The sequence below is a fragment of the Orbicella franksi genome, chromosome 12 (assembly GCF_964199315.1).
Source record: "Orbicella franksi chromosome 12, jaOrbFran1.1, whole genome shotgun sequence".
Lineage (NCBI taxonomy): Eukaryota > Metazoa > Cnidaria > Anthozoa > Scleractinia > Merulinidae > Orbicella > Orbicella franksi.
In genome coordinates this window covers 18,285,675-18,305,366 of record NC_138156.1, presented here as the reverse complement: position 1 = coordinate 18,305,366, position 19,692 = coordinate 18,285,675, and the positions used below count along the sequence as shown (strand labels likewise).

Sequence of the window (19,692 nt, the reverse complement as noted above, 5' to 3'; positions counted from 1 at the left end):
AGTAAAAGGTGCGTATGTGTTTGTTTAGTGCGAAAAATACATTAACATCTTCCGCTTGTCGATTGACGCGCTTGCATCAAGCATGAACGGAGAAAATTTCGCTCGCTTCCCTTACCAAAGTTTCGATGATGCTAATTGGAAGGCGCGATTAGTGTTGGACTGTGCATGAATACATGTATCGTACTTCAGTAAAATCATATTAAAGAAGAGCAAACAATCTGATTGACGTTTCCGGCACGAAAAGAGTTTGTCATAATCTCAGTGCGACCGTGATTACTAAACAAAAACTTTTAAAGCCAAATATTTTTCCTGAAACCAATTTTTTGTTGCCTAGTGCGACTGGCCCCCAAAAATGCGACAAATGTTCCAATTCACCAAAGTAATACACTCTTTATTTCTTATATAAAGAATATTGTTTTTCCGGCCGAAGCTGAACTTTCTTAATTTACTGCCGATTTTAGGCTAAAAATATTCTTGTGAACATTCTTAGATTATAGCGTATGACATGTCTGTTTTTGAATGTATTTTGTGTCTGGATGGTGTTAAAGTAATTTTGGAGCCAGCCTGCAGGTATTAAAGCCTGAGTGACGCACGTGTAGAAATGTACTGGTGCTGTTTTTGTTGCTCATTTTTTAGCAAGTTTTTGCCGTTTGGAGAAAGGAAGAATTTTTATTGCATTTATAAACTTTCAACACGCAAAATTATATTCTTTTCAAAATCTCAGCCTCAGGTTTACTCTTAAAATTTCGCAAATTTCAGCATCAAAATTCTTATTCTTACAAGAAACGATTTGGAAATACATGAGACAAGAAATATAAGTGATAGAAACCGACGTTTTGGTGCATCTTGCACCATTATCAAGGTTACATAATTAAAGATAAAGAGCGGTTTGTGAAGAGGCTAAGTTGACGCGAATTTGCATAAGAGAGTGCCAAGGTAGTTACATGAATACTTTAGCGCGAAGAGAATCAGACTGTACATTCAGTGCTGATTTAAGATCTTGAATAGCTTGGCACTCTCTTATGCAAATTCGCTTCAACTTAGCCTCTTCACAAACCGCTTTTTATCTTTAATTATGTAACCTTGATAATGGCGCAAGATGCACCGAAACGTCGGTTTCTATCACTTATATTTCTTGTCTCAAAATTCTTATTAAACATATTCTTATAAAAAAAGAAAGAGTGTATTCCGGAATGGATCTATATATCAGAATTTGCTTTTTCTCGCCTTGTAAAGTTGAAAAGAAATATCCTCGTCATCAAAAGAAAGTGAAAAACCGACACGTTTTTAACAAAACTGGAAACAACCATCAGATGCCATGATAATTATACAGATTGTAGAAATTATATGCTTCACACAAACGAGGTAATGAGAATTTCAAATTACTAAATGTAAGGGAGAATAAAACCTTTAGTCAATTGAAAAACATACAAACCGCTCCAGACATCCCGTGACACTTTAAAGTATAGTTTCTTGCCAAGAACTATCATTGACTGGAAAAATCAATCAATCAATCAATCACTTATTTTAACACGTTTCGCCGAGGAGCTAAGAACTCGTTCAAAATACGAAAGTGTCTTCCACTGCTTAACAATTAGATTATGAGCTCGAGATTTCTATCACGTGATAGTTGACGAGGGCGCAGCCCGAGTCAACTGCTGCGTATAGAAATCGAGAGCGAATAATCTAATTATTTTAGTATAAATCTTCCAGTCGTTCAAAACTTTATCTAAATCCTGTTCACAGACACCTAGAAAACGCAAAAGAAGAGGTCGTCATTGTGCTAACAAGGGCACACTGCTACGCTACTCACCATCTACAACAGAATAGATAGTGAATAGCGTAGCCAATCAGAGAACGGCATTCGTGATAGAACACTAATAGATATATACTTATTGTCGATACAATCTTCCACAAATTTAAAGGCCACGTTTTACAGGCCACTTTCATTTGCTGTAATTTTATTCCATTTTATCTAATTTTTCCCTATTAATTTTTTCATATAAATTCTGATTAATATTGTGACTTTGCACTGAGAACCTAAATGTAAATCTAAATGCTAACAGCTGAAAGTAAGCCGTAACGAAATGCACATTTTCAAAACTGGTTAAGTTGTTTTTCAAATAATATAATACCACACCCAAGCATTAAAACCAAGTAAGTTATCTTCTCCGGCGAAATATGTAGCTAAAATGACTTGCTTTGTGAATGTTAACGAAGCTACCTCAGTTAAAGTGAAGTCGAGTATTAAGAAGAAACAAGCAATGTTTCGTCTTGACTCATTCATATTATGAGAGTAGACGACAGTCAAACATGTCCTTGAAGAAAGAACACAAATCAAAAGAAGGAAGGTCTGCTAATTAAGACAATTAAGGCAAAGATAATTGAATATGACGACAATGAATCTACTTAAAGAGGTGCTGCGAAGATTGACCATTTTTCTTTAATGCTTCACGACCAATTTCTAGGCAGGTTGAAAGCCTGATGTATAGTTGTTGAAAACTGAAATAGGAGAAATGTAACCAATAATTTAAATCAACAGCATGGCATACTGTCTAATAAATCATTAATTCTGAAACGTATTTTCAGTTTCCAGTTTGGTTATTCTTCCTCAACGGAACTGCGTTTTTTAGTGGCACAGTAGGTTACAGAGTCCCTGGACATATTTCCTAAAATTTTTACCACAGATATCATCCCTTCTGATAGAAAAAACACTGACTGTTTCGTCGCTGAGTCTTGCCATGGGTTTATTTCCGGCTTCAAACTAAATTAGAAACCAGACGTTTTTTATTTTGATCTTGGACAGCTGAAAATCGAAACCGAAAAATGTTCATTCAATTAATAGTTATTTACCATAAGAGCATTTTGACAGATTGTTTACATTTAATTATTCTACTTAAACAACATGAAATTTATCTTTGTATTGTGACCGTTCTCCATTGGCACTGAGACCTCTCGCTCGGAACTAAGTCTCCTTTCGGTGACTTCAACTCTGTACTTTTTTAACTGATAGTTACTATCGCTGTAGGTTTATCCTCTCTTTCGTAAAGCACTCTGTTTTGCAGGTAGGTGAAACCATTTTCTCCAGTAGTAGGATCATGATTGCTGTTTGAAAGCATTGTATTTAAATAAGAACTCAGTTAAACATATAAAAACGGAAGGAACTGAGTTCTGTACTCATTTTTGAGTCAGTTCGCTTCCGCCACTTTTTTGTTGCATGAAGAGATGAAGTACCTCAGCACTAAGCAGACAGTTGTGATACTAATGTGAGTCTAAAGCTACACAGTTTCAAATTATCTTATTCGAACACTTGTCTTTTGCGTTACGGTCATTTCACTGTTAATTATAATGTCTCGTGCGAGTCAGTAAGAATAAATATTTTATGCAATACTTTTCAAAAATAAGGAAACGGCTGCCAAATTGGAACTTTGCCTCTCGAATTTTATTTTTCGTTAATAGAGCTAGCAGCTAAAACTTTGGATTGAACTGGACAAAAGACGTGTACAGCCTGTTTATATGCAAAAGTTTGTTGACTGTAAAGACATATTTTTGTGAGATGACCTCCCTGTATAGCAGAACTTAGAGAATATTCCTACGACTGGAGTTGCTCGAGAGTACATTCAGGAATTTGATCTGCGTTGTCGTATGAACTCCTTAGCAGGAAGAACTAGTCGGAAAAAGAAAGAAAAGCTCCGAATGCAAATATTGAACAATGTCTATTTTACTGGGCTGAGTTATTTCATTGCTACACGGTTCTTTTCGGCTCAATTGTGGCGAATTACTTGATTCCGACTGTTAGAGAAATTTCGAAGTACTGAGCGACAAAGAAACAAACGAATTTTAAAATCAAAATTCGCTTAACCCTTTGAATACCAACTACGCATATATGCGTAATTATTAGTCGTGCTCTTTGTACCACTGTGACGTCATCAATTTAAATGTCATCAGATATTCTTGATAAGCAGATAGTAGTGCTAGGCTAGCCCTTTCCGCACAATGCTCAGGTTTAGATATCGACGACATTCCGACGTCGCAAATCGAAAAACAACGTTATCAGTTTTGGTGCAAAAACGGTGGTAAAATGGTCCACAACGCCTATGATTGATCAAGGTCCATTTCTAGGCTTCGCCCGTAATTAACATCCAACTTTTCACTGCAGCCAGAAAGAACATACAATGCAAAAGGTAGCCAGTGTAAAAGGGCCGAGAAAAACAGAAAGGAAAGGGCCAACAAACAAAATTGAGAACGGTTAATGGCATGCCCGAAATTGAAGTTTTCATCAATTTTGTACCCAATCCTCGAAAAATCTCTCCTTTTAGTAAAAAAAAAGCGTTTTTAGCAAAACTTAGGCTTATTTAGCGTCACGGCAGCTAAAAAAGCTGACTAAACGGTTAAAAACGGTATTTTTTGGCGAAAGTTTGGTATTCAAAGGTTTAACTCCACGTCATGCTTCGCAAACTGCAAGCCGACTACAGGTAAACAAAATTCGACAAAATGTTTTAGAATAATTTTAATTAAAAAAGCTCCGGCTTAACAACAACTGTCACATCATGCTCCTTGGACAATGAATCGCTTGCAAACATGAATTGACGTACAGCAATAATTTCTGACACTGTGCAAACAGCAAAAGACCAACGACTGCCAGTGGGTTTTCCAGAGGACAAAAGTTTTGAATTTGATCACGTGCGTACATGACGAGGCTATGTCACTGTAATTTTGTAAGGGCAGCAGATATTGTCAGCAGTCTCTTAAACGGACACAGTTTTGAATCTTATCTGTCACGCATAAGTTATAGTATCGGCTGAAACTCGTCAACACCAGTATTTTTAATTTATTGGTCCCTGGTTGTGGATGGCAGCTGATGATCAAACAACTGAGCGGTTGCGAGCAGAGGTTCCCTCTCGTCTCAGTTTTACTGTGAAGAAAGAGAAGGGAAACGCAATCCCGCAGGGCAAGACGGTTATTTACGTTTCGACTTCAATTTGTTCCAAATTTATCGGGGATCACAACATGACCATTTTCGCCTGGAAAAGATAAATTTGCACTAAAGAACTTTGTCGCTGAAAAGCAGGTGATTTTGCAGACTTTAATGCGATTTAAGAAGCTATGCATTAAAAATTTAAATAAATATGACAGAAGCGTTTTGTTTTTCTGATATGATATTGTCCGGGTAATAATTTTTGTCTGGCTACGGCCCTGTTCGAACTATTGTTAATTAAAACTGGTATTTTCCTTTGCAGTCAAGTGACTGGTGCTTTAAGAAGAAATTTTCCAGAAGAGAACTTTTTGTTGAAACGGTTAGTGACAGGTTTTTATGAACGTCTTTGTCGTCTATGAACATTTCCATCTTGTTAATACAACCGTTCTTTTATCTAAACATTATTTATCAGTCCGATAATCTAAGAGGATAATTGCTCCCTTTAAACTGCTGATATACACCAGGCATGAGTTTGGTTTCTTTGCTGGATGGGTTTCAAGCAAGAAGGTTGTGATTAAGCTTTCCTTGCCTGGTTCCTAGCAGGCCTCAATATTTCGCCGTGGTCAATCGCTTTTGGGTCACGTGGTCAGGGGCGAAAAGTGTGACCCGGGCCGTTCGTCTCGGATACATCACCGAAATCAATTGACCGTGAAGGCCTAGAAAAAAGCCGCAAAGGAACTACGCAAAAACTTTCCTACAAGTCGAGCTACGATAGCCGAGCTCGGAGCGAGAACATGTCTGCGATGCTCGAGAGCGCGAGGTAAAGAAGCGCGGGACCACCTACTCAAATCGTAAAGAACTTTCTGAAATAAATCTAGATTGTGACTAATCAGAAGGTTCTTAAAGAGGATGTGAACGTAAATTTTGGAATTAATCTAGCCAGGAGCCCATAACTAGGAGCGTGCAACTCCCACACTAAGGCTATGTCACGGAATATTTTACAGACCGGTCTATTTTTAGACTTTTTTTCCCGCGAAATAGGTCAGTTCCGGTCTACATGAGCGCGAATCGGTAAGGAAAAAAATGGCCGCCCTCACATCAGGAGCCCATCACTTCTTCCAGTAAAAATTAAGTCCGTGCTTGTAATTGGTCACTGAGGTTTCTGCGGGGTCTGAATTCTCGGTAAATTCAAACTAAAAATATATCAGTCTGTGAAAACGCCGTGACAGGAGTATGGGGTAGTTGAACGCTCCTAGTGATGGGCTCCTGATCTAGCTAATGGTTCGCGCAGGTTGCCTTTTCAAGTCCCTTTGACGCGCTGTGCTTAGATGAAATACAAAGGAGGCATTCACACAGTAACTAGTCAAAATTCAGTCGTAGATGTGCTAAAATAAAATCGATGATGTGATCTTTGAATCGCTGTTAACTGAATGCCGTATGCCTTGTGAAAAAAAAAGTCTGACAAAAATAATTCTGACTTCTTTCCGCAGACAGACGAGTAATTACGTCGAACAGCAATACGAACAAAGGGCATAGCTTTGAGATGTTTTCTCTATCTGAGTGCATAGCATGGATGACTATAGACTTAACCGTGTCTGTCGCTATTGTAGCATGCAATCTCTGTACGATAGTTGTTTTTACAAAAAGCCGTAATCTCCGCAAGCGTAGTACGTACCTGCTGATAAATTTGGCATTTGTGGATATGTTGGTTGGAGGATTTTCTGTGAATGCTCTGTTCTATTTGGTTGGAGCACGCTGTAATGTGTGGAAGAGACATTCAATTGATGTTTGGGCCAATCATACACTATTTACACTCTTACTTTTTTTCTGCAATGCGTCATTAACAAACATTGCCATTATTGCTTTAGAACGGGCACACGCGACGTTATTTCCATTTCGACATCGCGTGCTAAAGAAATGGGTGTATGGAATAATAATTGCCATTGTTTGGGTTCCAGCAGCGTTGGTATCAATTATTTATGTTCTTCTTAAACGATTTGAAATAATTTTTCTTTACCTAAGAATTACATTTTGCTCGATTTGCCTTTTGATCATTTGTGTTTCCTACACGTCCATTGTCGTTGAAGTCCGTTGTGGAGCGCAGCCTCACCACCATGGTGCAGCCAGTAGAGAAAGAAAACTGACCATGACATTGTTGATTGTGACTGTTGTATCTCTTCTGTTTTACCTGCCATACGTTATATCAGCCTTTATTGGTTCTAGCTTTGCATCTGAATTGTGGCGTTCACTGCCCGATTCAGTAGATCATGCCATATTTGTTTTATTTTATGCAAACTCACTTGTAAATCCTATATTATATGCTATCCGCCTGCCAGAATACAGATCAGCTGTACTTGTTCTCTTTCGCAAACGACCTCGGCGACAAAGACAAGTTGGAGATTTGCCTCTCCGGGACGTGTAATGCCAACGCTTTGTTATTTTGAAATATTGATTAACTGAAATCTTTAAGTGTTTATACGGCCAACACAGTTTTTTTGCTGGTTTTGTATCTCTATAATGTGTAAAAAGGTATTCTAAGAAAAAATATTGGATTCCAACATTTTAACGCCCAAAGATCTAATTTCAAAGTTCCCGCTTCAGCCACGCCCAGTGAGGTTGACCGTGAGTCAATGTAAAAAAAGAGTCTAGGTTTCTGAATGGGTCGTGGCGACAAGTCAGGAATTGCCAAATCCTGCTAGTTCAGGTCACTGTTGTTTAAGTAGTGGTTAGGACTGAGTTTCGGTCGACAAAAAGCAAACAAACCGAAGTTGGTGAAACAATGCGGTCGTCAATCAAACAAAATAAAAACATGAACCTTTGAGATGTTCCTGAAGTGACGTCATTCGCCACCAATCTTTCATTACGCGGTCAACTTCATTGGGCGTGGTCGAAGCGGGAAATTTAAAGCTTGATTTCATGGCAAAAAAGCACCAGAATTAATTGTTTTGTTTTAAATACATTTTTACAAAACCGCAAATACCCTTTTGGCCGTATGGACACTTTAAATGATAGTATTATGAGGCAAAGAAATCATTAACTTCGTAAGAAAGTTTGACTTAAAACAAAGAAACATCGTTTTCATTTTAAGGAAAGTTAACAAGACGCTGCTGTTTAAGCTCAAACGTATATATAACAGGTGTTGGATTGTCTATACCCCGAGTGTCAGCGGATGACTCGGTTGAGAACTGTTTGGTTGAATTCGTGAGCATCTCATTATTGACAACCTTGTCAATTTTAAGAGATTCAGTTTATATTGAACGTGAGCTGAACAAAAAGCTTGCAATTATTAGCTAGTGTTCAATCTCCATTCAGAAATAGAACACTTCAGCCTTATGCCCAGTGGGGTTTTCCTCTCAAGTTGAGAAACAAAGGTCCCAAAAAAAACAGTACTGAAAGAACTGCCACAAAGCCGCAAAATCGAGCACAAATCCTTTTCGCTGTTGGCTTCGCCGACATTTTCTCCCTCATTTGTAATCGAAATTTTAAAATTTTTGCACATTAAAATGTCCATAAATTATCTTATTCGGTATAAATTATAAAAATCAAGAGACCAATAAAATGGCAGAATCCAGGACCTCTTTCCGTACATCTCACTTTCGCAGTCAAGCGCCCCAGGTTGAATGGAGTTGTAAAGCATTTTTAATGTACATTATTAAAACTTCATAGCTATTTAAAAGTATACTTATTGCTATATTACATCTTTGATTTTGTTTATCGCTGTAAATAATAAAACAAATAAAGATTTACTGATGTTACACTTTTCTGTGTGTGTGAGATGTTTATCTAACAACATTGGTTCACAACTTCATTTCGCCCAGTTCTAACTAAAATTTTCATGTGCAACTTAATCCAACAGCAGCATAAACTTAGCATTACCAAGTTAAGTGCACAAGAAGTTGAGCATGAATTGAATAAATACTTAACAACGGATGGCAATGCATTGGCGTGCATCATCTTGTTCTATTTAACAATCAGATTATGAGCTCGAGACTTCTATCGCTTGATAGTTGACGAGGACGCAGCCCGGGTCAACTACCACGCATAGAAATCAAGAGCGAATAATCTGTAATAAACCTACTAGTCGTTCAAAACTTTATGGTAATTTATGACGTCAGTATGGAGTCTACAGAAGAAGATTTCTCGTTGGGAACTGTACATATTCATCTGGAATGTGATTCATAAACGATTAGATGCACTTCTATATATCACGCGACGCTGTATTTTAAAAACGCCCTACCGCGCATCAAGCTTTGCAAAAATAAACATGGCGGCGCGCGGGAAACTCGAAATGCTAAAATAGAAGGAACGAAACGCAAGCATTCAAAACGGGCAATCAATTATTATCGCCTTCAGATCGCTGAAACAATTTAACACGAACACCAACCTGTAATTTTGAACTAACTGTTTCCAGCGAAGATTTTCTTTAAGAGGTAGTGTTCGTCTGTTTATTTATTTTGCTTTCGTAAAGAAAACAACAGGCGCATTCGAGTTACATACCTGTTAACCTGTCCACTGAAGACCAGATTCGGAACTAAGTATTTTATTTACGGCCAACTTTCGAATGACGTGCGCAATGCACTGCGCCCAAACTCAAACAAAGATGGCTGCCACTATCTATCGTTTGAGGAAGCAGCAATAATTATGGCTCGAAACCCTGCAAGAGAACGCAACGAACATGGGTTGTTTTTATTCTTTGACAATTTTAAGTTACTGCTGTCGACAATATCCACATTCGGGGAAGCAGAGAGATACAATAACTTGGGCTTTGAGGATATTGACCAGGCTGCTGATCGATTGATTACTGCTGCAGAGACCATTCAGCTACTCATCTCAGATATTGAAAATAATGACGATTTAACTGATGTTTCGTCCGTCCTGAACCTGATTCTGATTAAAGTCAGAAACTTGAGTGTTCAGCTACAGCAATGCAGAAATTACATGTCAGACTTCGTTGGCGAAAGGGCATACAGCAGCCGAACTGATTCCAGAAAGGGTGGTCCCGGACGCCCTCGTTATGTCATTGAGGAAGATCAAATACGTTTTTTAAGAGAAATGCATTTTCCATGGAAAACGATAGCCGACTTACTTGGTGTAAGTGAGAGCACCCTTCGAAGGAGGAGATTGATGTATGGCATGACCGACCATGAAGAGTCAAGCTGGACTCAGATTTCAGATTCTGATTTGGAGAGAATTGTTCAAGAAATCCAAGAACTAACTCCTAATATCGGACAGGTCCGACTGCTTGGTGCTCTGAGAAGTAGAGGACTAAATATTCAACGATGGCGAGTGAGAAATTGTCTTCGCACCCTTGATCCTGTTGGTACGGTTTTACGTTGGCGTTCAGCAATCTACAGAAGAAAGTACAATGTTCCAACTCCAAACGCCCTCTGGCACATCGACGGTAATCACAAACTAATAAGGTGGAGACTTATAACTCATGTTTGTGTCGATGGATATTCCCGAATTATAATTTATGCACACTGCTGCAATAACAATAAAGCAGATACAGTCTTGGAACAATTTGTTGGAGGCGTCAACAGTTATGGATTACCCTCAAGAGTGAGAAGCGACTATGGAATGGAAAATTTCAAAGTAGCAGAATTTATGTTAGAGCAAAGAGGTTGTGATAGAGGTAGCATTATAACTGGTAGTTCTGTGCACAACTGTCGTGTGGAGAGGGCCCACAGAGATATTTACTCAGGAGTACTTTGCTTCTTTGCAAGAACATTTGCTCACTTAGAGGATAATGGTCTCCTTGATCCTCTCAATGAGTTGCATTTATTTGCATTGCATTACACATTCATTCCCAGGATCAATAAGTGTTTAGAGGAATTTAAAAGGCAGTGGGAAAACCATCCTTTATCTTCCGAGGGGAATCGTTCTCCTCTTCAATTATATACAGCTGGGATGCTGGAAAATGAACTTTCCGGATATGCTGCAGTTGCAAGTGTGTTTAATCCTAGTAGCATGCATGATTACGGATTTGATCCCTCAGGTCCATTTCCCATGGAAGAAGACTATCAGGTAGTGGTTCCAGATACAACTGTCCCACTTTCTGATCAGCAGATGGCATTGTTGTAAAATCAGTGCAATCCTTTGCAAGAAAATGACAGAAGTGGTGAAAATACATACTTAGAATGTTTAAGGATTCTGTGTTCTTTCATTTAAAGGATATGGCCTAAGCTGAATGTGGTAACGAACTTGTATTAAGAAAGAACATGCATTAAGAAAGACATCAACACTTGAGACTATAATCTGCACAAAACACAACAGCTTTTATTATTGGATGTAATATTCTCTTCTATAACTTTGATATTTAAAACAAATTTAAGATTACACAAATTGTTTGAATCCCCAACGTTGAAAAGAAATGTAACATATTTACCTCGAACAAGCCAGCCTTGATTACACTAGAAGACTGCTGGCATTCAGAAAAAATGTATTTAAATGATATCTCCTGTGTTTGAAATCATTTGTGTTTTAAGCAAGTAGATGCAATACTGCTTTAACTCAACAGTTAACTCAACAGTAAACTAACGGCCTGAGAAACTTAATTGGAGGTGATCAAGATTCAGACAATAACTTTATGGTATGTGATAATTCTTCACAAGATGTTCATTTCCCAACTATCTGAATTCAAAATGGCCATGAATTCTTCTCTCAGCTCACAAAAGCTTGCATATGTGCTTGGCACCTCCAAAGTGCAACCACAAGTGTGAGCAATTGGTCTTCTTTGAAGACCCTCACTATTCGTGAACGATATTGTCAAAGCATCAGTGACAATAACATCAGCTGCAGTAGTAAATCTCAAAAAGGTTGTAAGCTTTGCTTCATCAAGCCCTCTAATAAATCGCTTGAGGTGGGCCATGGCTTCAGTCTCAGCAGCTGTAGCTGGACTTGCTTTGAGCAGGGCAATTACTTTGAGATTAGTTGGTATAATAGAGGAATAAAATTGATATAACAAACTTACATCTGGAAAATAGATCTTAAAGTGGGCAAGAATTGGCTGCCAACAATCACTCACATATTGGGGTTTTTGCACTATCTCCTTGTGGGCAACCTCTCTCATGATTTCTGCTACATTGCTGGGTGTGACCTTCCGTTTACAATCAAATGCTGAGAAAAAGTCAAGCATCTCATCGCTGTCACAAGCAATAGTATTAGCCAAGCAGCCCTCAATAAGTTTGGTTTCAGAATGAGAAACATGACGCTTGAAAGAATCTTGCAACATTTCCCAGGTAATACTCTCCTCCCTAAAAAGACAAACAGCAAGGAAGGTCTTGCTTATCTTGTGGGGAAAATACTGACTCTCTGTGTAACCCTTTACAAGTATCCTTGCTACTGCTTCCCACTTATTCCTGTCAAAATCATGCCTGATATAGGGAACCCTTTCAGTCTCCCCCAACATGTGTGACTCATAGAAATCGTTCCAAAACAATGAAAATACTTCCCTCAAGATCCCAATACCTTGTCCAGCTTCTTCATGACCAAGCTGATTTATAATGATGGCACTTAAACTGAACTTAATTATGGATGGATCTGAGAAGATCTCAAGCATATCAGCCTTAACATGCAACCTGTGCACTCTTATAACTTTAGTTGGCACTTCACCATCATTTGATTGTGCAGTTTCACCATCATTTGATGGTACAATTTCACCATCACTTGATGATGCAATTTCACCACCATTTGATGGTGCAGTTTCACCTCCATTTGATGGTGCAGTTGGTGAAAATACATGATTAACATTAATGACAGCTTCATAATTATTGTCAATAGACTGACTGTCCCACATTTCTGGGAAGAATGGCATTGGATCTTCAAGTAGGAGTGGCACTCCCAGATCTGTGGATACAGATTCACTTTCTTGCTTCTGTAAACTTGAAGAACTTGTTTCAGCAGGGTTTCCTGTGATGTCGTCAGTGTGTTGGGCATAGGCTGGTGTCATAAGCTGTTCATCCTCTTCATCTCTATCCTCCTCTTCAAGGGGCTCCAAACATCTGATGTACACACTCCCTTGTCCTGACAGTTTTATTATCCTTTCACCATCCATTCTCACTCTCTTTGCTAGTTTTGGAATTACTAGGGTTCCATAGCAAGCCTATAAGGTATACATTTACAATCAAAAAAAGGAAGCAATTCTCATCAAATACACAAGTCATGTGAATGACAGGAAACAACTGCTTTGTAACCAAGCAACTGTTTACATGCTTATGCATGTGAATTTACCATCACAGTTTACAGGTATGGTGGTTTGAAAAGGGAAAAAGATATTCTCCATTTTACTTACACAAAAATAAACCTTATGTCAGCTGTTGTCTTTATACCTATTGCTGTTTTGTGTGGAACTGGGATACATTTTTGTCTTGGAATCACTAAAAAGCCCTTGACTTGTGTTCAAAAAAGATGTGTGGTTTTTTAAAGGGGTGGGCAAAAGCAAACACACACTGCACACACACACCTAAAACAAGCTTTAGATAAAAGTGGCAAAAGGTATATGTAGTCCCAAAGGCTCCATGTATTAGTCAGTCATTTCTGCTTCATACTAAGCTTTTGTCTCCACAAATTGCTTTGCATTTTGCCCTAAGAAAAGTTGTGCTTTCTAAAAATGTCTTTAATATTTCTTTGTTTCTCTTGATGAAAAGAAAAACAAACAAAAAATAATAACTTACCTTAAGGTATTCAAACATAATATCATCCCTTGGAATTTGGCTTTCGATGTTTCTTTTCAAGTCCAGGTGAGTCCAATCTTTGTTAAAAGGCAACTGGTGGATAATAAGACCCCTCTCCTCCAGCTTCACTTTGCTGACATGACTTGGTACTTGGTTGGTATCAGGGTTTGGAATTATCACCAGGTCTTTGTGGATGATGGTCTTATTGGGGCGCCCATTCTTCTTTCCACGAGACATAGAATTCGTAGAACTACTCGTTGAAGGTCGTTTTCTACTCGTTGCTCCACGTGCGTTGTAACTTGGGAATCGTCGCGCAAGCTCTGCTGCAATCGACCCCGAGCTTGAAGACGAAATAGAGTTCGTTGAAGAGCTGTTCGTCGCGGTCAACGCTGCCACATTTCGAATGTCCTTGTTCTGCAAGTTCCCAATGGCCTCGAGGGCCTGTTTGGCAATGGCACACGCCGAGGAGATTTGCTGCACGTCTTCCTTGCTGGCAGCCATCTTTGTTTGATTTTGGGCGCAATGCATTGTGGACGTCATTAAAAATTCGAAAGTTGACCATATAAAAAGTGTTTACTTGACCATATAAAAAGTCGAGTTGACCATATAAAAAGTGTTTAGTTGACCATATAAAAAGTCAAGTTGACCATATAAAAAGTGTTTAGTTGACCATATAAAAAGTCGAGTTGACCATAAAAAAAGTCGAGTTGACCATAAAAAAAGTCGAGTTGACCATAAAAAAAGTCGAGTTGACCATATAAAAAGGCGAGTTGACCGTATAAAAAGTCCAACAGACCATGGAAATATGTAGGGAATATTGACTGGTTCGGCGCCCACAGATATGCATAGTGTCAAAGTCCATGCTAGTGAAGAGGTCACGATTTGTTGATACGTTGCGTGACGCTGCCAGTTTCTGTAGTCTCTCAAGTTTCATAGTATATTTAAATTACGTACATTATTCTAAGCTAGCATTTGCAGTCGCGTGCTCGTTTCGCGACTAATTCGAGTATTTCCCCTGATGAATAAAGTAGTCTTATGGATCTTGCCTTCAGAGTACTTTTCCACCGATTCCAAACAATAAAATTTCGACCGGATAAAGACTGAGCTATCTGTCGCGGCTGCAACTAATCAACAAATGCAATCAAAATGTAGCTGTTTTCCACGGTTTATCATCCCAAAGCCAAGTCGTGTTAATAAACAAGGACAATTCCCTCAGATTGCGATAAATGCTGCCGTCGAAGCGTTTAAATTCGCCAAAATCTAACGCTGAGAGCACATAATAGCGAGGCGTACGGCGACTGAATGGAAAGAAGTCAAAAAAAGATCCATCGGAAAGACGAGCTCACGTGGCCTGCTCACATACTCACATGTTCGCCACATGTCTTATCACATGTCTTAGCATTAAACGGTACCAGTTTACTGGCCGTGACATGCCCCTGCAAAAATCAAGCGGGGTGGGCATTTTGGTGTCCTTACAGGAATGTGGTATTTTGCGGCCTAGAACCGTGCACAGGAAAACCAACTCTGAAAAGCCACAGGTCGAAATTAGGTTTGCGTTCCACTTCGTCGAAACGCAAAAAGCGGTTTGTGAAGAGGCTAAGTTGAAGCTAATTACATGAATACTTTAGCACGAAGAGAATCAGACTGTATATTCAGTGCTGATTTAAGATCTTGAATAGCTTGGCACTCTCTTATGCAAATTCGCTTCAACTTAGCCTCTTCACAAACCGCTTTTTGTCTTAAATTATGTAACCTTGATAATGGCGCAAGATGCACCGAAACGTCGGTTTCTATCACTTATATTTCTTGTCTCAAAATTCTTATTGAACATATTCTTATAAAAAAAGGAAGAGTATATTCCGGAGTGGATCTATTAATCAGAATTTGCTTTTTCTCGCCGTGTAAAGTTGAAAAGAAATATCCTCGTTGTCAAAAGAAAGTGATAAACCGACACACTTTTAACAAAAATGCAAATAACCATGAGAGGCCATGATAATTATAAAGATTGTAGAAATTATATACTTCACATAAACGAGGTAATGAGAATTTCAAATTACTAAATGCAAGGGAGAATAAAACCTTTAGTCTATTAAAAAACATACAAACCGCTCCAGACATCCTGTAAGTATAGTTTCTGGCCAAGAACTATCGCTGACTGGAACAATCCATCAATCAATCAATCATTTATTTTAACACGTTTCGCCGAGGAGCTGAGAACTCGTTCAAAATAAGAACGGGTCTTCCAGTGCATAACAATTACATTATGAGCTCGACAACGCAACACCTCGAAAACGCAAAAGAAGCGGTCGTCATTGTGCTAACAAGGGCACACTGCTACGCTACTAACCATCTACAACAGAATAGATAGTGAGTAGCGTAGCCAATCAGAGAACGGCATTCGTGATAGAACACTAATAGATATATACTAATTGTCGATACAATCTTCCACAAATTTAAAGGCCACGTTTTAATGGCCAGTTTCATGTGTTGTAATTTTATTCCATTTTATCTAATTTTTCTCTATTTATTTTGCCATTTAAATTTTGATTAATATTGTGACTTTGCACTGAGAACCTAAATGCAAATCTAAATGTTAACAGCTGAAAGGAAGCCGTAACGAAATGCACATTTTCAAAACTGGTTAAGTTGTTTTTCAAATAATATAATACCACACCCAAGCATTAAAACCAAGTAAGTTATCTTCTCAGGCGAAATATGTAGTTAAAGTGACTTGCTTTGTGAATGTTAACGAAGCTACCGTTACAGTGAAGTCGAGTATTAAGAAGAAAGAAGCAATGTTTCGTCTTGACTCATTCATGTTATGAGAGTAGACGACAGTCAAACATGTCCTTGAAGAAAGAACACAAAGCAAAAGAAGGAAGGTCTGCTAATTAAGACAATTAAGGCAAAGATAACTGAATATGACGACATTGAATCTACTTAAAGAGGTGCTGCGAAGATTCACAATTTTTCTTTAATGCTTCACGACCGATTTCTAGTCAGGTTGAAAGCCTGATGTATAGTTGTTGATTCAGGCTGCTGAAAACTGAAATAGGAGAAGTGCAACCAATAATTTAAATCAACAGCATGGCATATTGTCATATTATTAACATGGGGTCTAATAAATCATTAATTCTGAAATGTATTTTCAGTTTCCAATTTGGTTGTTCTTCCTCAAGGCTGAATCAACTCAAAGGAACTGCGTTTTTTAGTGGCACTGTAGGTTACAGAGTCCCTGGATATATTTCCTAAAATTTTTACCACAGATATCATCCCTTCTGATAGAAATAACACTGACTGTTTCGTCGCTGACTCTTGCCATGGGTTTATTTCTGGCTTCAAACTAAATTAGAAAGCAGACGTTTTTTATTTTGATCTTGGACAGCTGAAAATCGAAACCGAAAAATGTTCAGTCAATCAACATTCATGACAGATTGTTTACATTTAATTATTCTACTTAAACAACATCAAATTTATCTTTGTATTGTGACCGTTCTCCATTGGCACTAAGACCTCTCGCTCGGAACTAAGTCTCCTTTCGGTGACTTCAGCTCTGTACCTTTTTAACTGATAGTTACTATCGCTGCAGGTTTATCCTCTCTTTCGTAAAGCACTCTGTTTTGCAGGTAGGTGAAACCATTTTCTCCAGTAGTAGGATCATGATTGCTGTTTGAAAGCATTGTATTTAAATAAGAACTCAGTTAAACATATAAAAACGGAAGGAACTGAGTTTTGTACTCATTTTTGAGTCAGTTCGCTTCCGCCACTTTTTTGTTGCATGAAGAGATGAAGTACCTCAGCACTAAGCAGACAGTTGTGATACTAATGTGAGTCTAAAGCTGCACAGTTTCAAATTATCTTATTCGAACACTTGTCTTTTGCGTTACGGTCATTTCACTGTTAATTACAATGTCTCGTGCGAGTCAGTAAGAATAAATATTTTATGCAATACTTTTCAAAAATTAGGAAACGGCTGCCAAATTGGAACTTTGCCTCTCGAATTTTATTTTTCGTTAATAGAGCTAGCTGCTAAGACGTTGGGTTGAACTGGACAAAAGACGTGTACAGCCTGTCTATATGCAAACGCTTGTTGACTGTAAAGACATATTTTTGTGAGATGACCTCCCTGTATAGCAGAACTTAGAGAATATTCCTACGACTAGAGTTGCTCGAGAGTACTTTCAGGAATTTGATCTGCGTTAACGTATGAACTCCTTAGCAGGAAGAACTAGTCGGAAAAAGAAAGAAAAGCTCCGAATGCAAATATTGAACAATGTCTATTTTACTGGGCTGAGTTATTTCATTGCTACACGGTTCTTTTCGGTTCAATTGTGGCAAATTACTTGATTCCGACTGTTAGAGAAATTTCGAAGTACTGAGCGACAAAGAAACAGACGAATTTTAAAATCAAAATTCGCTTAAGGTGGCCGAACACAGTTTTCGCGCGCGCTTTTGCTGATGCAATTCAGCGCGCGCACAAGGATTGAAAAACAAACATGCCTTCAATAGAGCGATCATTTTATTTACTCAACACCCGCACTATATGCGCTATTTTTCTCCATTATTGAACGCAGTGTATTGGTGCCTTTAGTCTTTTATTACAAAGCTATGTTAGAAAAGGTAACGACGCAAAGAACCCAGCAATTCTCAGCTTTTTCTTTGTTACCGAAAGAACCCAGTTAAATGCAGCGCATGCGCAGTTGCTCGAAAAATTGAGACCGATTGCTTTTGCAGAAACTTGCCGATTTCTAACGATCCAGTCGATAGAATTTCAAGAAATTTGGCAAAAAAAATAATTCAGAAACCACTTGAATGATCTATCGCAAAAAATCTGAATTTTGACATAGGGAATTTTTAATAATACAGAACATGCAGTGAAAACGATTTACGGCGAATTACGAAAGTCGCCTATGTCAAAATTTTATTAGAGCAGTGTTGACAGAAGGGATTTAATGTCAATTCATAGTGGGCAAATGTTGAAAAAAATCTAACGACTGAATTTTTTTTAAATAAACAAAAACCATTTTTTAAGCCTTGTTTTTAACCAGCCCCGTTGCCATGGCAACAGCACTCACCTTAGCCAAAATGTGAGAATAAACCGTTCTGTGGTTAACCTTGACTCTTGCAAAAAACGGGCGCCAAAGCATAAATAGCTTTAAAGTAATGGTGAATTAGGCAGAGGCTCTTGAAAACTGTGTTCGGCCACCTTAACCCTTTGAATACCAACTACGCATATATGCGTAATTAGTGGTCGTGCTCTTTGTACCACTTGTGACGTCATCAATTTAAATGTCATCAGATATTCTTGATAAGCAGATAGTAGTGCTAGGCTAGCCCTTTCCGCACAATGGTCAGGTTTAGATATCGACGACATTCCGACGTCGCAAATCGAAAAACAACGTTATCAGTTTTGGTGCAAAAACGGTGGTAAAATGGTCGACAACGCCTATGATTGATCAAGGTCCATTTCTAGGCTTCGCCCGTAATTAACATCCAACTTTTCACTGCAGCCAGAAAAAAAATACAATGCAAAAGGTAGCCAGTGTAAAAGGGCCGAGAAAAACAGAAAGGAAAGGGCCAACAAACAAAATTGAGAACGGTTAATGGCATGCCCGAAATTGAAGTTTTCATCAATTTTGTACCCAATCCTCGAAAAATCTCTCCTTTTAGTAAAAAAAAAGCGTTTTTAGCAAAACTTAGGCTTATTTAGCGTCACGGCAGCTCAAAAAGCTGACTAAACGGTTAAAAACGGTATTTTTTGGCGAAAGTTTGGTATTCAAAGGTTTAACTCCAGGTCATGCTTCGCAAACTGCAAGCCGACTACAGGTAAACAAAATTCGACAAAATGTTTTAGAATAATTTTAATTAAAAAAGCTCCGGCTTAACAACAACTCTCATATCATGCTCCTTGGACAATGAATCGCTTGCAAACATGAATTGACGTACAGCAATAATTTCTGACACTGTGCAAACAGCAAAAGACCAACGACTGCCAGTGGGTTTTCCAGAGGACAAAAGGTTTGAATTTGATCACGTGCGTACATGACGAGGCTATGTCACTGTAATTTTGTAAGGGCAGCAGATATTGTCAGCAGTCTCTTA

The 19,692-nt window shown here is 38.4% G+C and overlaps 3 protein-coding genes across 4 annotated transcripts in view; 1 reads left to right on the top strand and 2 right to left on the bottom strand.

Annotated features, from left to right (window-relative positions):
• The window catches only part of LOC145464013 (Na(+)/citrate cotransporter-like), a 55,447-nt gene that overhangs the window by 13,155 nt on the left and 22,600 nt on the right, over positions 1–19,692 (bottom strand). The gene's annotated exons all lie outside the window — the stretch shown is intronic.
• On the top strand, positions 4,954–9,403 carry LOC145464037 (histamine H2 receptor-like). Its single transcript, XM_081447853.1, has 2 exons — positions 4,954–7,579; positions 7,623–9,403. The coding sequence occupies exon 1, from the start codon at positions 6,462–6,464 to the stop codon at positions 7,338–7,340; it is 879 nt and encodes a 292-aa protein (XP_081303979.1). The 5' UTR covers positions 4,954–6,461; the 3' UTR covers positions 7,341–7,579; positions 7,623–9,403.
• On the bottom strand, positions 11,261–15,111 carry LOC145464049 (uncharacterized). Its single transcript, XM_081447866.1, has 2 exons — positions 13,591–15,111; positions 11,261–13,019 (listed from the first exon to the last, which is right to left on the bottom strand). The coding sequence occupies exons 1-2, from the start codon at positions 14,128–14,130 to the stop codon at positions 11,523–11,525; spliced, it is 2,037 nt and encodes a 678-aa protein (XP_081303992.1). The 5' UTR covers positions 14,131–15,111; the 3' UTR covers positions 11,261–11,522.

Coding starts and splice junctions, on each gene's coding strand:
- LOC145464037 (XM_081447853.1), top strand. CDS start 6,462: ATGTTTTCTCTATCTGAGTGCATAGCATGGATGACTATAGACTTAACC.
- LOC145464049 (XM_081447866.1), bottom strand. CDS start 14,130: ATGACGTCCACAATGCATTGCGCCCAAAATCAAACAAAGATGGCTGCC. Junction 13,020..13,590: donor TTATGTTTGAATACCTTAAG/GTAAGTTATTAT, acceptor TATACCTTATAG/GCTTGCTATGGAACCCTAGT.